Below are 19,374 nucleotides of genomic sequence, written 5' to 3'. Positions count from 1 at the left end.
TGTCTCGAGCAATGCACCCTCACACTTCCGGGAGACGAGCTTCACCTCTGGACACAGGCACCCCAAATGCTCTTGGCACAGAAGGCCGATAAATCGACCCCCATGCAGAGTTCAGGTGTTCTTGCATTAAAACAGCAGTGAAGCTACCTGCCATTTTACCACTCTCCAAAATAGGCGATCCCACCGCCATTTCAGATCCGCCAGCGAGCCTGGGGGCCATGCAGCAAACGTCAGTGGAGTGTGCAATACAACCCAGTAATAGTTCATTCAGTACCCCCTCAAAAGTCCTTCCGGTCAGCAGCAATTAGGCAGAAAAAGAATTGGGGGCAAACTGTTACCATGCAAGGGAATTGAACTTTGGGAAGTGGAGATTGGCCATTTGAAATTAAGGAAAGTTCTTAATACAATGATATGATATGATATGATATGATAGGTTATTTATAACACACTTAATACCCAGAGGTTTCTAAGCGCAGACCCGGGATTGAACCTGAGGTGCTCTGTTTTGTCTTGCTTCCAAGGCGAGCACGTTTCCCGTGAGCTATCCTCCTGAGGCAATGCTGCTCCAAAAAGACTTTATGCTATAAATGTTTGTGTTCTAAGTATCTCATCGGATCCATGTCATCACTGAGCGCCCGAAATGCTGTCTACGAAGATATCGAATACGAAAATGGAGCCGCGTAGTGATCACCTAGATGACTCTTTCCCGCATCCCCACTACCCCTTTACCCGTACTGACTTGTCCTCCACACAACTACCTCCTTTCCCCGTGCCTCCACTCTGCCCTCTCCCTGCGACGTCAGGCCCCTATCCCTATTGTGGGTGGGCACTGCCACCGCAGGGTTCTGTCTTTGTTGTTTCGTTTCAACTTTATTGTGCCCCATTACCCATGTACTGGAAGCGGGGGGGGCACCCCCACACCCCTTTTACTGTTCGAGCGGAGCCGGGGAGGACACTCCCGCAACCCCCACTCCCCTTGTTTGGTAAAATGGGATTCAGCATTTTGGTAACTGCTGAATGCACAGTAAAAGCACATTCTGTGTATTGTGGTATTCTCTTGCAATACCATCTCCTCTATTTAGAATCCACTTTTTTTTAACAAAAAAAGCCTCATTAATCCCCTATCAGGGAGACTGGAATGCTACACATGGCATATGTTAATGATTCGGCAGAGCCTTGATGAATGTAAGGTCACATGGTACATTTCTGCCCCACCCCCATTTTCACTTCCTCGTTTCGCCCTGGTTTTTCTAAGGAACCAGGAGTGACTTTGATTTCACAGTAGCACCTTACAAAATGCAACACATAAATAATTCTACCAGTCAAGTTAACTGTTCGACACAAAAGGGAACACAACAACTAGAATAGTTTCAGAAAGTTGCAATATATGTTCTGCTACTGGGCCTAAGCATATATTGATGGCAGGCAAGTACCCCCAGGCACTTGCTGTCTGGCTATTTTAACTTTCCGCGCAACCTTTTTTTCTTGCAACTTTCATGCTTTTATTACGGTTAAAACGCGTACTTTGGACACAACCATTAGCAAGACACCTGCTCGTATTCCTTCCTTCTTAGATACTTCTCGCCTTTAACAATACAGCTCCTTGCAAATACCTATTGAACGTAATTATTGGCAGCACCATGTTATGACATGACTCGATCTGCAATGCCGGGGCAGCAGAGTGTGGCAGTAGCGGCCAAAACAGGCAGTGAAAACGTTACCTTCCATTTCAACACTCTGCCCGATTATGAGTTGGGCAACCCGGAGGCTAAACATACAGTTCTTTCCACCACTCCACACAAGAGATCCCCTCCGAAGTCATAATGGGGAACAGCCTCAATTGATAATGGGTGCCCAATCACCTTTTACCACCTGCGGTAACAGTAATTGAGTTTGGCGGTATTAGCACTGCTAATGAGGTTCCCTGGATGCTGATGCCCTCAAACTGGAGCCAGTGGCGTCGCCAGGAATCAAATTTAGGAAGGGCACATAGGGGGCCAAAGACAAAAGTAGGTGGGGCACAGACAAAAGTAAGGGGAGGACATGGTCACTGCTCGTCTTAGGTAGGGGGGGCACAAAGGAGGCACAGGGTTTCACAGGGGGGGCCCCGGCCCCCCCAGACCCCTCCTAGCGACGCCACTGCCTGGAGCAGCTTCCACCTCACGAATTTGAAGTCAGGCCTCCGCAGCTGGCAGAGCGTTCCCTCCATCATTTAGCCATGCTTCCATGTTGCTGCCACCTCCACCTTACCACCCCTTGCCAGCAGAGGCGTTGCTAGGTGGGGCTGAGGGGCTATAACCCGGGTCTTTGGTTGTAGCCCCGGATAGAAGCTCAGGTGCTACAACCAAAATGCTACCTAGCCCTGAGTTCACCAGTCCCAACATTAGCTTAGCCCCGGATCTTTTCCAGACCTAGCAACACACCTGCTTGCCTGTATGAAATTGCCTTTTTGCTCTACAAGCGATAAATATGTGTTCCAACTTGTTCCACTAGGAGAGCATGAATTGGCATGCCCATTTACACTTTTTCTTGGGTGGGTAATTCAGTTTAATAGAGTAGGGTGCCCTGATGTTATGGTTCATGGGAAGCCTTAGCAGCTCTTGTCTACACAAGGGCCACTGCTGCTTGCTGACTGTACCCAAGGAGAAACCATGACAGGGGAACTACTCAATACTCTATGAAACAGGATCTTCATGAATGGAAGAAGCTATTTCTGTTGAGCAGAGTCACACAGCACGCGGCGCGTCAAGACATTATTTACGGCCATCGTCACAACATTATTTACAGCCCTCCAAGACATGTCTTTTTAGATGAAGTGTTGCCTGGCCTATGCCGTCTCTCTTGGTCGCCCTATCTCTCTCTCTGTCCCTCTCCCTTGAGGTGGCTGGACCTTTAAGGGTGTACACACACGGCGGACTGACGCCACTCTGCCGCGTGTGCTATAAATAAAAGGGGCATTCCTGGCCGCAGCAGAGCGACCGGGGAGCCCGAACCGTACGCACGCACCCTGTGTGTGTCTGTGTGCCCAACTGATGGAGGAGTATGGTATCCAGCACCGTAAAATCACTCCTCTCTGGTCTCGGGCGAACGGCGAAGCGGAACGATTTATGAGGACACTAAATAAGGTCTTCTGTATCAATCATGGCCAAGGACATGGTTTGCAGGGGTCATTATATCAGTTCCTAAGGGAGTACAGGGCCAGCCCGGATGCGCCTGCAGGAGTGGCCCCAGCTGAAGCCATGTTCAGGCAATGTCCTAGGGGCTTTATACCAGAAGTGGGAGAGAGAACCGGCCGTCATTGACAATTGCCAGGTGGAACGGGAGAGGCGCCTCTGGATTGAACAGGAGAACCTCAGGAGAGGACTCCACCCCCAGCAGCTAGCCCCAGGAGATGAGGTGCTAGTCAAGAACCGGCTCCCTCAAGCCAAACTGTCGTTAACATATGTGCCTGGTCAGATGGACGTGGTGGTGGTGCGCAGCTCAGTGGTGACTGCCTTTAGATGGCACTGCCTCTGTCACCTGCATTGCCAGCTTCTTTAAGAAAGTCCAGGCCAGAGGTGTTGCAGAGAAGGGACTCCCGTGACGTACCGCACAAGGGCAGTGGCCTGGCCCATCCACCAAGTTCCCCAGGTCAAGGGAACACAGGTGAGGAAGGCCCAATATGGGAGGCAGGCAGGAGGTATCCCCAAAGGGTTGGGAGGGGGAAGCTTGCCCACATGAGTGACTATGTTATGGACCCAGGGTCGGACTGGACAAGAAATAGGCCCGGTCACCCAAAAAAAAGTGGCCCACCCTCACCTCAAAAAAATGGCCCACCCCTCGCCTCACGACCATTGACCTCTGAGGACATCACCGAAAGTGATGTCATTTGATCCCACCCAAAGCGACATCCCGGGAAGCGATGAAACATTACCTTTCACCCTTTGACAGAACAGGAAGTGTCATCAAATAGCATTGTTCCTAAGTACACTAAATTACTGTGAATCCAAGCAGACGTCCAAGGCCAAATGATATGTTATTGTATAGTACTTACGCTTAAGCTCTTTTTTTATATAACAAATATACATACAATATCACCCAACCTCTGTTGGTACTCATTTATCGACATAAGAAGGATGAAAGGCTTTTTGAAAAGAAAAAAAAATTGATTTTTTTCACATTTTTTTTTCACATTCAGGCCGAGGGCCCAATCCGGCACTGTACGAACCCCATAACTGGTGGGACCAGCCCATGGACTGGAAAGTGACTCATGGGTCTGGGGGGTGGCTGTGATTAAAGGGGTTGTTTATTTTGTGTGAAGTGTGTTGTTATGCCTTGGGCGTACTTTAGCTCTTTTGGTGTTTTGTTATGAAAAAGGAGGAGTGTGGTGGCTGCACCTTTAAGGCAGTACACACGCAGCGGAGTGACGCCACTCCGCCACGTGTGCTGGGCGACCGAGGAGCCCGAACTGTACGCACGCATCCAATGTGTCTGTGTGCGGTGGGGGTTCACGGCGGTGCCGGATGAGACCGGAGCCTTGTAACATCTCTCAAGGCAGGTTTCTGAAGCCTCTGAAATTCAGCTTTTTGTCTTTGCATCATGATTTGTGCAGTTGTATCTCTATGTGAAAACATGATTTTTGTTCCATAATAAAACCAAATCAAAGTGGATATGCTTCCCAGGCCGTGTTTCCCACAGGTTATAGTTAAATAATAGAGCAATATATAAATGCATCTGAAAACTCATGTTATTTTTATTTTCAACTCAAATTTGCATGCCTGCAGCCCGGTATTACGCACTTTTGCCAAATGGAAATTACACTGAATTTTGTTGCTGCACTTTTTTTACCACAAAGATGTAGATGGTAAGTTATATAGAAAGAGGGGGATGTGGGATGGAAAAGGAGGGTGCGGGTGGTCTCCGCCCGGTGTATGTGGTAAAAAAGAAGCAAAATCATCCAAAAAAAATGTGGTGAAATGGCCATTCAGCAAAAAATAAAAAATAAAATGCAAAATCGGTGAACGTTTATTGATCCGCTCATCCCCATGGACAGGCCGGCCCACGGTATGAGGCTTGTGTGCTACATTCGGACCTCCAGCAAAACCAGTTTTGCCCACTTAGCATAGAGCAATTGGCTCACATTCAGAATAGAATGCTGTGGTTACGTTTTACATCACTGCAACTCATGTTCCTTTTTCAAGCACAATAACAGTCATATTTTTCTTTTGCCTATTTTTAAAATGCATGCGTGAGTTTTACTGCTGACATGTACGTACCTGTTCTTCCCCCTTTCGTCAGATGATACACCAGCAGCCTAATCCAGGTGTACACTACGAATACATCATTCCCGGAACGAATGTCATTAGCCCTCAGCTGCCGCCTCACAGGAGACCAGGTGATACCTCTTGATATGTACTTACATGCAGTAGCAACTCATTAATGCAATTGTGTTCTAGCTTCTCGAGAAGTGTTTGCTACGTAAGCATATTTGAAATAGCCTCAGACTTGAATGCGGTCTTCGAAACTGTGCATGCATTCTCATCGAAAGTGTTTCTAGTTGTCTTTGAACGCTTCTCCCCTAACGCTTAGGAAAAGTATCATGAATCGTTTTTTGTAATAAAAAAAAAAAGTAATCATCAGTGGTACCTTGGAGCATAGCAATTGACATTATTTAGATATGTCATTTATATACCAAACTGAGCAATCAAGGTGACTCCTGTGGGGAGTCATTGGAATGAATCTGTGCCTCTCAGCAGAAAATGTTACAAAGTAACAAGAATCGATCAATGACTGGAAGCCTAACATTGTTCAGATCAGATTATCTCCTGAAAGTAAACACAGGGTCACATTGTGTCACAACACTACAGTCTTTACTGAGCAAGATGGGATTCCAACAATCAATCTGCTCTTGTGCCTGGGTAACATTTGCTGCACAGTGGTAATGTTAAAAACAATGCTGCATATCAGTAATGCTTTAAGAATATTTTCAATGATTTTATGAGGTAGAACTGATCAGCACATACATGTCAATTACTCAATATTCTAATTAGAGAAACACATATTGTCACATTTCAGTCCTAAAAGTCCTTGTGATTTATATTGGAATCTTTTTTAAATGTTTATTTCTGTTTGCTTCCCACATTGGGCCTCATTACACGGAAGGCGGTGAGCCATGGCGCTATTAGCACCCTGGACCATGCCGGTAAATTACCGGCACCGCCTTGGCGGAAAGGGGATTTACCGCCCCATTCCAAGGTTGGTGGGGCGGTAAATCCCCCTTCCGCCATTGCCCTTCCCCATTCCCATTTCTGCCCCATAGGGCTCTATGGGAATGGGGAAGGCGCTAATTACGGCACCGCAATTTTGCGGTGCCGTAATTAGCTCTGAGGTCCCTTAGCGGGTTGGTTTTTAACGCCTGCAAAAAGCAGGCGTTAAAGCACCAACCCGCTAAGGGACCTCGTAGTAAGGCGGTAATAGTTAACGGTCACCGTTACCATTAACGGTGGCCGCTAACCATTACCGCCTTCCGTGTAATGAGGCCCATTATCTTGTTTTAGTTTCATGTTCTAATTCTACATAAATCACATCAGCAAAACTCATTTACATCTTCAAATGTGTGACTGCTGGCTACATTCTAAAAGCTTTGGATTCGAAGTGATCCTGCTATGTCCCGGAGGCTTTTCTGCGGTTAAGAAGTTGTTGCTGTAATGAATTCCTGCTCACTGTCTTCCCTCCTACACCTTTCTTTTTCTATACCTTCTTTTTCCACTGCTCTTTGCCTGGGGCACAGATAACATAACATTGCATCCATCCAGTACATACATAAATGCATTATTTTGAATTAATAAAAAAAGAATGGGGGGTTCATGGGTTATGGAAAATAAAGATGTGGACCCTGCATTGCTCCCATTTTAGCTGGAGGGCACTCCATGAGAAATAAATCACACTACAGCACTATTTTGTGAGCTCAGATGTTATTCTGGCAAAGTCTAAAGACAAACATAAACACATACACCCTCCCCTTTGGTCTAGATAGAATATACCTGTGTAGCAGAATCATCAAGTGCTATTCCTCCCGAGCCACAGAATGATATGTGATAAAGCCAACAACAATCGTTTTCAGGGGGGGCGTGGCTTGATGGCTACGTGAGAGGACGTTCCTTGGAGGAGCTCCCGATGATCCGATCCTGATCCTGGGAAGAAGTGATGGTTATTGGCGGACTTTCGAGCCCACGGTGCATCCAAGGGCGCATGAAAGTGGGGGGCACATGGTGAGTGCCCTCCCCACTAGCGAGACTGCATATCCACGGAACTAGACTTCGAAGAAGGTGGTGGTCGCGCAATGGAAGGGCGGCACCCAAGATGGTCGCCTGCGGACAAAGGGCCATAAATAGTCGGTGGAGCTGAGGAAGACAAAGTTTGTCGGAACGTGGGTGAGCCCAACCAGATAGACGTGTCGCATGCGCCTCTGGCTGAAGGCAAGAACATAAGGGCGAGCCCCCACTGAGGAGGGCCTGGACCGTGGCGGGCTAGCAAAGTGAACTCGGGTTCAGCAGAACCTCGCTGTGAAGGGGCCGGCGAGTGAACCCCGTGAGGTACTCTGCAGCGCCGAGGATACGGCTGGGCGCGTGGGCCCAACCGACGCAGCAGGATGTCCTCCAAGGTGGTGCGACCCCGGATCAAACAGCCCATGATGGAGGCCTATGCTAGGTCGCCCTTGAGCGCGGAAGAGGACAAGAGCAAAGACACCCCCGCGGCGACGATGGACCCACCGGGTACTATCCAGGAGGTGCTGGCGGCAATTGCCGACTTGAAGGTGGCCTGGGAGACGAAGCTGGGCCTGGCCATGAAAGAGCTGCAAAAAGGCCTAAACCTTAAGATTGGAGTGGTATGACAAGAGGTGAACCTGTTGCGCCAGGACGTGCAAACGATCGCGGAGCGCACTGGGGAACTGGAGAAGGAGTTGGCCCCGACCACAGAGGCGTGCAATACTCACGCCAATGAGCTTCATGCCCTCGTGCAACGAGTGGGCAATTTGGAGGACAGAGCAGAGCAGGCAGAGGGGCGCGCCAGGCGCAACAACATTCGCATAGTGGGGGTTCCGGAGGGAATGGAAGGATCGAACCCCACGGATTTCGTTGAAACTATGCTCTTGCAGGAGATTACAGGCGGGGAGCTGACCCAGGGGTTCGCGGTCGAAAGGGCGCATAGGGCCCTGACCAGGAGACCGGCCCCAGGAGCCACCCCACGGCCGTTGATCGCGAAGATCCTGAACTATCGTGACCGCGAGAAGATTCTCTAATTTTTCCGGAAAGGAGGCACGATAGAAAGGGGGTCAGCGAATATAATGGCGTATCCGGATTATACACTGCTCGTACAACGGAGTCGAATGAACTTTGGAACGGTGAAGAGGAGGCTTAGAGAAGCAGGCCACCGCTACATGTTGCTCTACCCCGCCAGGTTAAAGGTGTTTCATAAGAACGGATCCCTCTTCTTTGAGACGCCGACTGAAGCGATGGAATGGTTGGATATGCAAGGTCGACCTCAGGAATCGGATGCCCAGACAGAAGCGGCTGGAGATAAGTAGCACGTTGCAGAGGCGCCCATGAGGCCATAGTTATGACATTGGGACTGGAATATAGTATGATATTCTGCTTGTGGGGGGGAAGTTACGGTATCTGCCGGCGGGTCCCGTTGAATTCACTTCTCCTAAATAGACAACTGGGAGCTCCTGGGGAGCAACCACTGCACCCAAAAGTAGTATATTTAGTTGGTCACTGTTAGATTGGTGACACCCCGCAGGGTCCTCGTTCTCAGACACGAGACGGGTCCAGACGTGGGTAGGCCTGAGATCCAGGGATGGAGCTGGGCTATTGTTGGGGGTTGGTGGGGAGGGGGGGGTTGTGTGCAGTGGTGTGAAGTTGGGGAAGGGGGGAGGAGGGCACTGTTCGTGAATAGAAGGGAAAGAGCCAGGGAACAACCCTACGTAGGGAGCATTATGGGAAGGGATGGGATGGAGATAGACCGACCGGATGGCATTGGGTAATCTCAGAATTGTGACCTGGAATGTACAAGGCCTCAACAGCTACCTTAAACGTAACAAAGTGATGTTGTATTTAAAGAGGATGCGCGTAGACATAGCCCTGCTGCAAGAGACCCACCTCACTAGGGAAAGGCTGGAGGTGGTCAGGAGGAAATGGAAGGGCACTGTTGTGGGGGCGGCGTACTCTGCGTATGCTAGAGGGGTTATTACTTAGGTGGCGCCCCATGTGCTGTTTCGGGTGCTTGATTCTACGGTGGACCCGGAGGGTAGAATGGTGGTGGTAACGGGTCTCTTGGAAAACAGAGAAGTACACATCATAAATTTGTACGCCCCCAATAATGATACAGCGGCTTACTTTAGGACCCTCTACGGTAAACTTGGCTCCCTGGCTGGGAGTATGGTAGTGTGGGGGGGGGGACTTTAACTGTACCGTAGATCCCAGAATGGACATGTCCAAGGACAGGGCAGGAAAAACGGCACCAGTGGCTAAAGCGCTGAGTACCTTACTGAAAGACCTAGGCCTAGAGGATGCGTGGAGAAGGCTGCATCCCACGGATAGGCAGTACTCACACTACGCAGCGCCACATGATTTGCACACAAGGTTAGATTACATCTTTGTAACAGCCGAGATAGTGAGAGACATAGAAGGGGCGGAATACAAGGCCCGAGTACTATCGGACCACTCGCCCTTGGTGGTAGACTGGAGACACCAGCCCCCAGGGCCGCGGATCCCTACATGGAGACTTAGGACCGAAGCTCTGCAGGACGAGGGGTTTCGGGAGGGCCTGAGGGATGCCATCGAAGAGTACTTTGATATAAATACGGAAAGCGTAATTTCTGTGGGCACACTGTGGGAAGCGTTTAAGGTGGTGGTGCGTGGGGTAGCTATTTCCCAAGCTAAGGGTCTACAGGGGGGGGTCGAAAGGGAACTCCAGGAGGTGGAAAGGGAGCTAGAGGATCTCACGCGTTGCGAGAGCACCGCTCATGGTAATAGAACCAAAGTAGAGGAGCTACAGTTGTCCTGCAGCGCACTCTGGGATAGACTGTGCAGGCTCAACTACAGGAAATATACGGAGAGGATACACGCAGGGGGCGACAAGCCAGCAGTCTGCTGGCCTGGCTGTATAAGAGTGAGACCCCCCCGCTCGGTAATTAGTGAGATTCAGGACGAGAGAGGTTGCATATGCAACACCCAGAAAGAGGTAAATGAGGAATTCCTTAAGTTTTACAGACACTTGTATGAGGACACGGGGGAGGATATGTGTCAAGACATACTGGACACATTGGGGGACGTTGAGCTGCCCACCTTGGATGATCTAGAATGCACTGAGTTAGACGCACCCGTCACCTCGGATGAGCTGGAGGTAGTGATTCGGAACTTGCCCACTTGCAAGGCGCCGGGTTCGGATGGGCTGCCCAGCAAGTTCTACAAAACATACCAGCAAGAGTTGCTTCAGCCACTGTTTGCCACTTTCAACGAGGCCTATGAGCAGGGAGAACTCCCATTGTCCCTCCGTGAGGCTGTAATCATCCCACTCCTGAAACCAGGCAAGCTGGCCGTGGAGTGCGGGTCTTACAGACCGTTGTCCATGCTTAACCAGGACAGCAAAATACTCACGGCGGTGCTGGCTAATAGACTGAAGAGGGTGATTAAGAAACTGATACACCCAGATCAGACGGGATATGTTCCAGGTAGGAACATCACCGATAACCACAGGAGGCTACACCATGTCATAGACCAAACTGAGGAAGACACGGACGAGCTGGCTATAATGTCGTTAGACGCGGTCAAGGCCTTCGACTCGGTACGATGGCCCTGGCTGAAAGCGGTCCTGAAGGGGTACGGAATGGGACCTGGATACCTCAGATGGGTCCAGTTGTTTTGTAGCACCCCGATGGCGAGGGTCACGACAGGGTCCACAGTCTCAGATTCTTGGCAACTTTGCAGGGGGACCAGACAAGGGTGCCCCTGGTCACCCATGCTATATATGCTGGCATTAGAGCCGCTGGCAATATGCCTGCGACAACAATATGGGGAGGTGGGTATAAGCACTGCCAGTGGAGAGCATCTGATATCATTATATGCGGATGATATGCTCCTTTATTTGCGTTACCCAGAGGAAAACCTACAGTACGTGCTAGAGGTAATAGAACGGTACGCTATCCTCTCGGGCATATCGGTGAACCCTGGAAAGTCCAGTCTGTTCGCTTTGGGCAGATATAGGAATGTCCCGGTGCAGAGGCTGCCTGTCCTGCCAATACCATGGCAGCCCGTGACATTTAGGTATTTGGGAATAAATATTTACCACAAGGTCGAGGCAGAACACAAGCACAACACGGAAAAGGCGATAGAGGGGATCAAGAACAGCATGGTATTTTGGTCCAGATTGCCCCTGACCATGATGGGGAGGGCGGCCTTGCTCAAGATGGTGGTCCTGCCTAGACTTTTGCACTTCTTCGTAAACGTCGCGTTTCTGATACCTAGGAGCCTATTCGCGAAACTTCATAGCGTGTTCAATGGGTTTCGTGTGGGGCAGCTCTAGGAATAGGGTTGCTCTGTGGAAGCTCCAGAACCCATGTGACAGGGGGGGGATAGGCCTGCCTAATTTTGAACTCTATTACCTGGTGGGGCAGCTGCTGTACGTGGCCAGGTGGCTCTCGGCTGAAGACTCGGCGGAAGCCAGGCTCCTGCGTGGAGATACAGCCCCATACTTTCTGATGGAAGTGATGTGGTTGTGCAGAGACAAACTGGTGGGCAAGGGGCGGCTACTGAGGCTGGGCTGGGAGATCTGGCACAGGACATGGAAGATTGGGGGGGACTCGGAGCCGTACTCCCAGCAGGCCCCTTTGGCGGCGCTGTGCGGGAGAGACTCTCAACTACTTGAATCGGTCCGCAGATACTGGGAACAGGTAGGATTAGCCACCCTCGGGGACATATGGCAGGAAGGGGAGGCAGTGGACTTTCAGAGGTTGCAGGAAGAGACGGGAGTACATGGTGGCCAATATATAACCTACACTAGGCTTGTGAAAAAGACTAGAGAAAGATGGCCTGAGACAGTGCTAGCGGAAGACCCAGACGCCTCCCTGGAAACCATGTATGATGTATCAGAGGGCGGGCACGAAATATCGAGGATATATGAGCTCCTGCGAGTAAGGGCAGGGAAGGAGTTGCTCCAATTGAGACAAGATTGGGAGGAGGAGGTGGGAGGGCCCATGACGGATGGGCAGTGGGAACGGGCCCAGAGGTACCACAAAAAGGTGTCCCGAAATGCGAGATTCCAACAGCTTCAATTGTACGTTACCCACAGGGCTTATTTAACCCCCGGGAAGATTGCAAAGTTTGGGGGACCAGCTACGCAGCAATGCCCCAGGTGTGGGGAGGTGAATGCGGGACTGCTACACATGTTTTGGGCTTGCCCGGAGGTGCATAGATTTTGGGACGAGGTCAAGACGAAACTGGCTGGTGGGGGGGTGGTGCTGGATGTGGAATCGGCCTGGTCATGCGTGCTTGGGCTTTTTCCTAGACCCCGGCATTTGAAACACATAAGCAAGATGAAGGACCTGGCTTATGTTTTGGCCAAACGTAGGATTGCCATGGGCTGGAAGGCGACCCACAGACCTAGGGTGGAGTTATGGTGGACGGACCTCTTGAGGTGGGCGGAAGCTGAATCTGTAGTCTGGTTTGAAGCGGTCACCAGGGGGGGCGAGGAGGAAGTAGGGCCCTTGCTGGCCTGGCGGCAACTGGTGGCCTCGTTGGCAAACCCTCACCAGGGTGACAACGAAACAGGGGACCCGGATGATGACTGCCTAAGTATTGTGCTACCCAATGATGCTCCCGTAAACGACATGTGAGAACCGGCTCTAGTTTAAGGGGGGAGTTGGGGAGTTTTGATGAAAATGTGCTGGAATATGATGCTTTCTATGTTTTGAAACAGTTGTAGTGTGTTTGTTTGATTTTAAAATAAAATAAAAACATTTAAAAAAAAACAAAAAAAAACAATCGTTTTCAGTTTAGGCTATTAGGTCTTGCTGAAAGCACTACCTTTAAGCCAAAATAATTGGTATTAAAATAAGAGCTTTACCATGAGAGCTTCAAATATGGGCTTTGAATGAGGGTCTCTAATGCTTTTCCAATGGAGATGACATTTGAAGAGGGATGCACAGTTGTTGGGCTATTGAATCCCTCCCATTCCCTGGCCCTAGCCATGCTAATCCCTGTGGCTACTCTTTGAGCTCTTTCAGCTCTTCCATGGAGGCAGCCATTTTGGATGACTGTCTCTAAGGAAGCTCTCTGGAAACAAGCCGAAACTAGCAGACATATTTGAATAGGAAAGATTCCATGCATCTACCAAATAAAATGATACATTGAATCATGTGAGGATAATCTTTTTTAAAATAGCTAAAGTAATTTACAATACTTTCGACAGTCGTAATTATTTCTTTCATTTCAGTGTTTAATTTCCTTGTTTTTTTAAAATATATCTAGGGCTGTTGCTTGGGCTTTTTAAATCAGTTATAATATGTATCAATGTCTTACAACACAAAATCGGCAATGTTGTGATAAATGTTATGTAGTGCTCAAACACTTACTGGCTCAATGATTGCCTCTGTTAGCTGAGAAGGGTCATGCAGATGCTTACCCCGCATGGTCCCGCAATCTGACTGGTTGTGCTTGGCTTCACACATAAATTGTCTGGCTCACCCCACCTCTATTTTTGTCCTTCGATGAATTCCTTTTCCGCTGTTTTACATCCCTGCAACTTTTAAACCAACTGTAAAGTGTTCAAATAAGAAACTTGCAATAAGACATGAAGCCCAGTGTGTTTGCAATCCAGAGCCAGTCGTACCCGGGTGGCAGTTGGGAGGGGGTATTCCTGTCCCCTGCCCAAGTGCCAGTCTGTTTATCTGCAGTACCAAATTGCATCACCCCATCCCTGTGACCCAAAATGCTGGCCCAGTGTTCTCTTTTCATTTTAGAGGAACACCAGGTCCAGGAAAATACCACCCACAAAACAGAGAACCAGCAGAAGTACTGGTTAGTGGCTAAATAAATGTGGCTGGTGGGTCTTTGCATGATAGAAAGTTTAGCACAGGTTGCATAGCAACTGCTGATAGGGGCTGCAAAGAACAGACTAATGTGCCACTCAATAATGTGCGGTATGTTTGTAGTTATTTAGTAGTAAAGATGTCATTTATGACAGTAATACATTCTTTTACAATGTACAATGGTTATCTCTACGAGTGTACAAGATGGTGGAGCAGTAGCGCAATGAGACAAATATTGAGGACAGGGGCTAGCAATCAGACATGATTAAAATGTATTTAAAGGGACCAGTGCCAGAATCTACCTAGAACTAATGTACTTATACATGTGTGCCTTTATCGGAAGAGGTGGGATTGGGGTTTAATTTGGGAGGGGTAGAGTGGGTGTAGGGGACGCCCCCTCACCAGCTTGCAAGTGAAACCTTTGACGGCCTAAAACAATTTATCTGCTGGACTGGCTTTTGATGGCCGGGGAAGAGCATTCCAAAAGAGGGTGCAATTGACAGAAAGAGTGGGAGGAGCAGTGGGGCACAGAGGAGGGAAAGGTTGTGCCTCGGGAGTATCATAGAAATTGAAAAGGCGAGTAAAGAGATGCGATCAGCTACGTAGTGTGGGGTGAGGCCAATGATAGATTTGAAGACAAGGAATTGCAATTTCAGGAGAGAGGGATAGTTCATGCAGAGGTGAGTGGGGGCAATCTAAATAAGTCTATAGGGTGTATGTAGTGAAGTCTACATCTCTGCTTGGGGAGGGGCAGAAGGAGCCAAGGAGGCCAAGGAGTAGACCCAAGCAATCGTCCAGGTTGCTTCACACAGGGGTGTTGATCAGAGGTGGGGGCAGATCTTCACTATAGAGAGAGATTAAATCCTGGGGGTAGTGACTCTGACAAACTACTGGAATCTTCTGTCACTTTTAAAGAGACCCCCCAAGGTGTTTGTGAACCTTTTGGTGATGGAGTGAGGAGGTCAAGAGGGAAGGATGGGGAGAGATGGGAGACTGATGTGCACATTAGGGCCGGGAAAGAGACTAGGGAGAGAAGACGGAAGCAATACGGACTGGCTGGGGATAAACAGCAATAGCACAGATAAGGGCTGGTTCCCTTCTCGCCTCAAAAGAACTATGTGCTCGAATGTTCCTGTTCATTTTTTCAAAGGTTAAGTTACATGAAAATGCAAAGATATTTTTGTTCTTATCTCATGTCGAGGGGAGGTCTCTGGAGAGCAGGGGACCCTGATTGCAGATGGATTCAATGATCAGTGGCGTTGCCAGGAATTTGGTGGCGTCGGCAGGAATCAAATTTAGGAGGGGCACATAGGGGGCCAAAGACAAAAGTAGGGGGCACCGATAAAAGTAGAGAGAGAACATGGTCACTGCTCGTCTTAGGTAGGAGGGGCACAAGGGGGGGCACAGGGTTTCACGGGGGGGCCCGCCCCACCAGCACCCCACCTAGTGACGCCATGTATCACGCCACCTTTTCCTAGCGCGTCATGAATTTGGGATAAATAGGAGTCCTTTATTTTATTGGATTGCAAAGTCCCTTCACTTAATGTAACAACGCTAAGCTCTGCCTATAAAAGTGATTAGTGGTCTGGCATGTAAAACACATTAAAGGGGAAACAGGAAAAACAAAGGGGAAATCTAAAAGGACATGTTAACCTTAAACGTCCTGTGATAAAGTTTGAACACATTTCTGGGCCACTGGTGGAAGCATCTCCCCCTTTGACTCGCTCTAGGAAACATGGCGCTTGTCCTTCCGATACTTCCTAATCGCATTGCCATAGCTTGGATTAAAAGAGAAGAAACGTTTGCATGAAATCTGGGAAACAAATCTACAGAAATTGATCACTTGTATGTGAGCGGGAGCTGAAAGGGTTACTGGTCTAATTGCTGACTTCTGTAACACTCCCCCTTTTTCACAGCGGCTGCTCACCCACTCTTTCCATTCTCAAATCCCAAAAAGTAGGGCTTATTGAAAGTCTTTTCTCTATTTCACACGGTGGAGAGTTACGTGATCCCACGATGAAAAATGCATTGAAAAGAATATACAGATTCGGTTACAGCTTTGTATTTTCTGCAAATTAATACATACATTAAACAAGATGTAACTAATTTTATAAAAAGCCATTTTCAGATATTTTTTCTTAAATAAGTCTGTTTTTGTTCTAAGGCAGTTTTGCCCAGGCAACAACACCATGCAAAATTATACTTGCACCTGTGCCAAGTTCCTGTAATGAGTCCCCTGATTGGTTGTTTCAGCGAACACTAGAGCCTGCCTGAGTTCATGATGCTTTCAAGTACTTTGATATATTTCCAATAGCAAAAGCAATGGCTGCGGAGTCTCAAAGTTGGAAAAAAAACACAGAACAGGTTATCATGTCATGTTCTTTCTATAGAGCGGCGCCTGCTATCTTTTTTGTATTGTTGCAAGGAACTTGGGGTTGGTCACCCTAAGTTACCTGGGGGAACCCAGACATGGACCCCTTGCTCACTGTGCTCAGAGAGGCACAGCTTCACATCCCTGATGAGGCCCAACAAGGCTAAAACACGCGTCAGGGGTTGCTGTTGGTACTCTTGTTCAAAGGAGGTTTGCCTGGCATTTCGGTGCTGGACTGCCCTTGTGAGCGGGACAAAGACTGATATGCAAATGGATATTCCTCGTTTGTGAAAAGTACATTGGGCAAAAAGCGATGGCTGCGGACTCTCAAAGTGGGAAACAACCACAGAACAGGTTATCATGCCACGTTCTTTCTAGAGAGGGGCACTTTTTCATATTTCAAATATAATTGTTTATCCAGTGTGCCCCCCTGAGGATGCTTTGTACACTCCCGCCATGTTATATTAGGAGGGACATGTCAATCCAAGGGGTTCAGCAACCAATGCAATGCTAAATGGCAAGTAAATATTAAACATTAATCAGATTAATTTGATCATTGGCCTTGAAGCTAAAATTGTCTACTGCCGCGATCGGCATACATCCTTTTTACTGAGGCAGGCCCACTTTGCCACCGAATGCACTGGTGCTCCTACCCGTAGTCTGAGGATGGTGGAGTGGATCTATTGTCTCTGTATAGAGTCAATGGTGGAACATCTGCTTTCATTTATTTTTAAAATTCGCATTGCCGCAAGTCTTGAACGCTTAATGGCAGAGTGAAAGCAGGGCAAAATAGCTCACCATAAAAACCAAACAAACCAAGAGACAGAAAAGTCCAGGTACATCTCGAATAGGGTTAGGGTAGAAGTTCTAGACAAAGGGGCTAATTCACAAAGAAAGTGCAGGCAGTCACCCTGACTTAATACTAGTGAGAGACTATTCAATTCAAAAAGAAGATACCAAGAGGAACTGTCACTTACTACTAGAGAGTGACTACTCAGTTCACAAAGAAGTTACCAAGAGTCACTATCAATTACTACTGGAGAGTGACTACTCAGTTCACAAAGATGTTACCCAGAGCGACTATCACTTACTACTGGAGAGTGACTACTCAATTCACAAAGAGGTTTTCAGGAGAAACAATGGTTCGCTATTGGAGAGAGACTACTGATTTCACAAAAAAGTTAACAAGAGTAACTATCACTTACTACTGGAGAATGACTATTCAATTCACACAGAGGTTTTCAGGAGGAAATAATGGCTTACTACTGGAGAGAGATTATACTCAATTGCCAAAGAGGTTTTCAGGAGGAAACTATGGCCTAATACTGGAGCGAGACTTCTCAGTTCACAAACAGGTTACCAAGAGAAACAATGGCTTACTATTGGATAGAGACTACTCATTTCACAAAAAAGTTAACAAGAGTAATTATCATTTACTGCTGGAGAGCGACTACTCAATTCACAAAGAGGTTTTCAGGAGGAACTATGACTTACTACTGGAGCGAGAGAATGCTCAATTAACAAATATGTTACCAAGAGTAACCATCACTTTCTGCTGGAGAGCGACTCCTCAATTCCCAAAGAGGTTTTCAGGAGGAAACTATGACCTAATACTGTAGAGAGACTTCCCAATTCAATTCACAAACAGGTTTCCAAGAGAAACAATGGCTTACTATTGGAGAGCGACTACCCAATTCACAAACAACTTAAAAATAGTAACTATCACTTACTAATGTAGAGCGACTACCCAATTCACAAAGAAGTTACCAAAGGTAACCATCACTTACTAATGGAGAGTGACTGCTCAATTCACAAAGACACTTTCAGGAGGAACTGACTCTACTTGAGAGAGACTGCTCAATTCACAAACAGATTGCCAAGAGTAACTGTGACTTACTCCTGCAGAGTGGCTACTCAATTCACAAAGAAGTTACCAAGAGTAACTATCACTTAATACTGGAGAGTAACTACTCAATTCACAACGTTATTATCAGGAGGAACTAAGACTTACTACTGAAGGGCAACTACTTGATTCACAAAGAAGTTACTAGGAGAAAGTATGACTTACTACTTCAGTCTTTCACCTGGTAATTGTTTTGTTAATCGGCCCCAAAGCCCATGCAGACCTTTCAAAAGTTAAACATCTTTAAAAGCAGCTCCTTTTTTCTACAAAGACTTTTTACGATCAGAGAGTAGATCATAGTGGAAATATGAGGGTGAATCATCATATGCTATGGAAAGAAATTGAAGACTGGACACTACATCCTCAAATTTTACATTTTATAAAAGCTTTTTATTCAAATACTACGGTACAAAGAAGAACTCATCAAGATGGTTACATAAGCAATTATTTTCAGGTTAGTTATGGATTGAAACAAGGATGCACATGAGCACTGGTTCTATTTAATATTTATATTGCTAACTTGGATAATGCTTTTGAGAAATGTGCAAATTACCCACCTCGTGTGGATCAATGACCCATATCATGGATATCATATACAAATGATGTTCTCATCTTAGATCAAACAGCGATAGGCCTACAACATAGTCTTACTGCACTGAATCCGTTTTCTAACACTAATGGTTTCATTATTAATTTAAATAAAACTAAAATGATGACCTTTAAAAAAAACAGGAAGCATTTAAAGAAATATAACTTGACTATTCAAAATGCGTTATTACAAAAAGTGATCAGTTATACATATCTTGGTGTACAGATTACTAATAATATGAATAAGGAGCTACTTGCCGAATCTGTTATGAATAAGACTATGGCTAAGTTTCAAGCAGTTCAGTCCTTTGTCTATAAAAATGTTGATCAATCTATTGAAGGACTATTGCATTTGTATAAGACCTGTATTACACCATGTATATTATATAAATTAGAAGTATTTACAGCGAGAGGGATGAATTGGCTGAGTAGGTTAAAAGGGAA

General features: G+C 47.3%; 1 protein-coding gene across 2 annotated transcripts in view; it reads left to right on the top strand.

Annotated features, from left to right (window-relative positions):
• THSD4 (thrombospondin type 1 domain containing 4) overlaps nt 1-19,374 on the top strand; it is a 1,773,455-nt gene that overhangs the window by 1,622,588 nt on the left and 131,493 nt on the right. For both annotated transcript variants that reach the window (XM_069624755.1, XM_069624756.1), the window contains one exon: nt 5,278-5,374. In XM_069624755.1, coding sequence (XP_069480856.1) covers nt 5,278-5,374 — 97 coding nt within the window. The remainder of the gene's footprint in view (nt 1-5,277; nt 5,375-19,374) is intronic.

Source organism: Ambystoma mexicanum, chromosome 11 (assembly GCF_040938575.1).
Source record: "Ambystoma mexicanum isolate Mex_15411 chromosome 11, UKY_AmexF1_1, whole genome shotgun sequence".
NCBI lineage: Eukaryota > Metazoa > Chordata > Amphibia > Caudata > Ambystomatidae > Ambystoma > Ambystoma mexicanum.
This window is presented reverse-complemented; position numbering and strand designations above follow the sequence as displayed.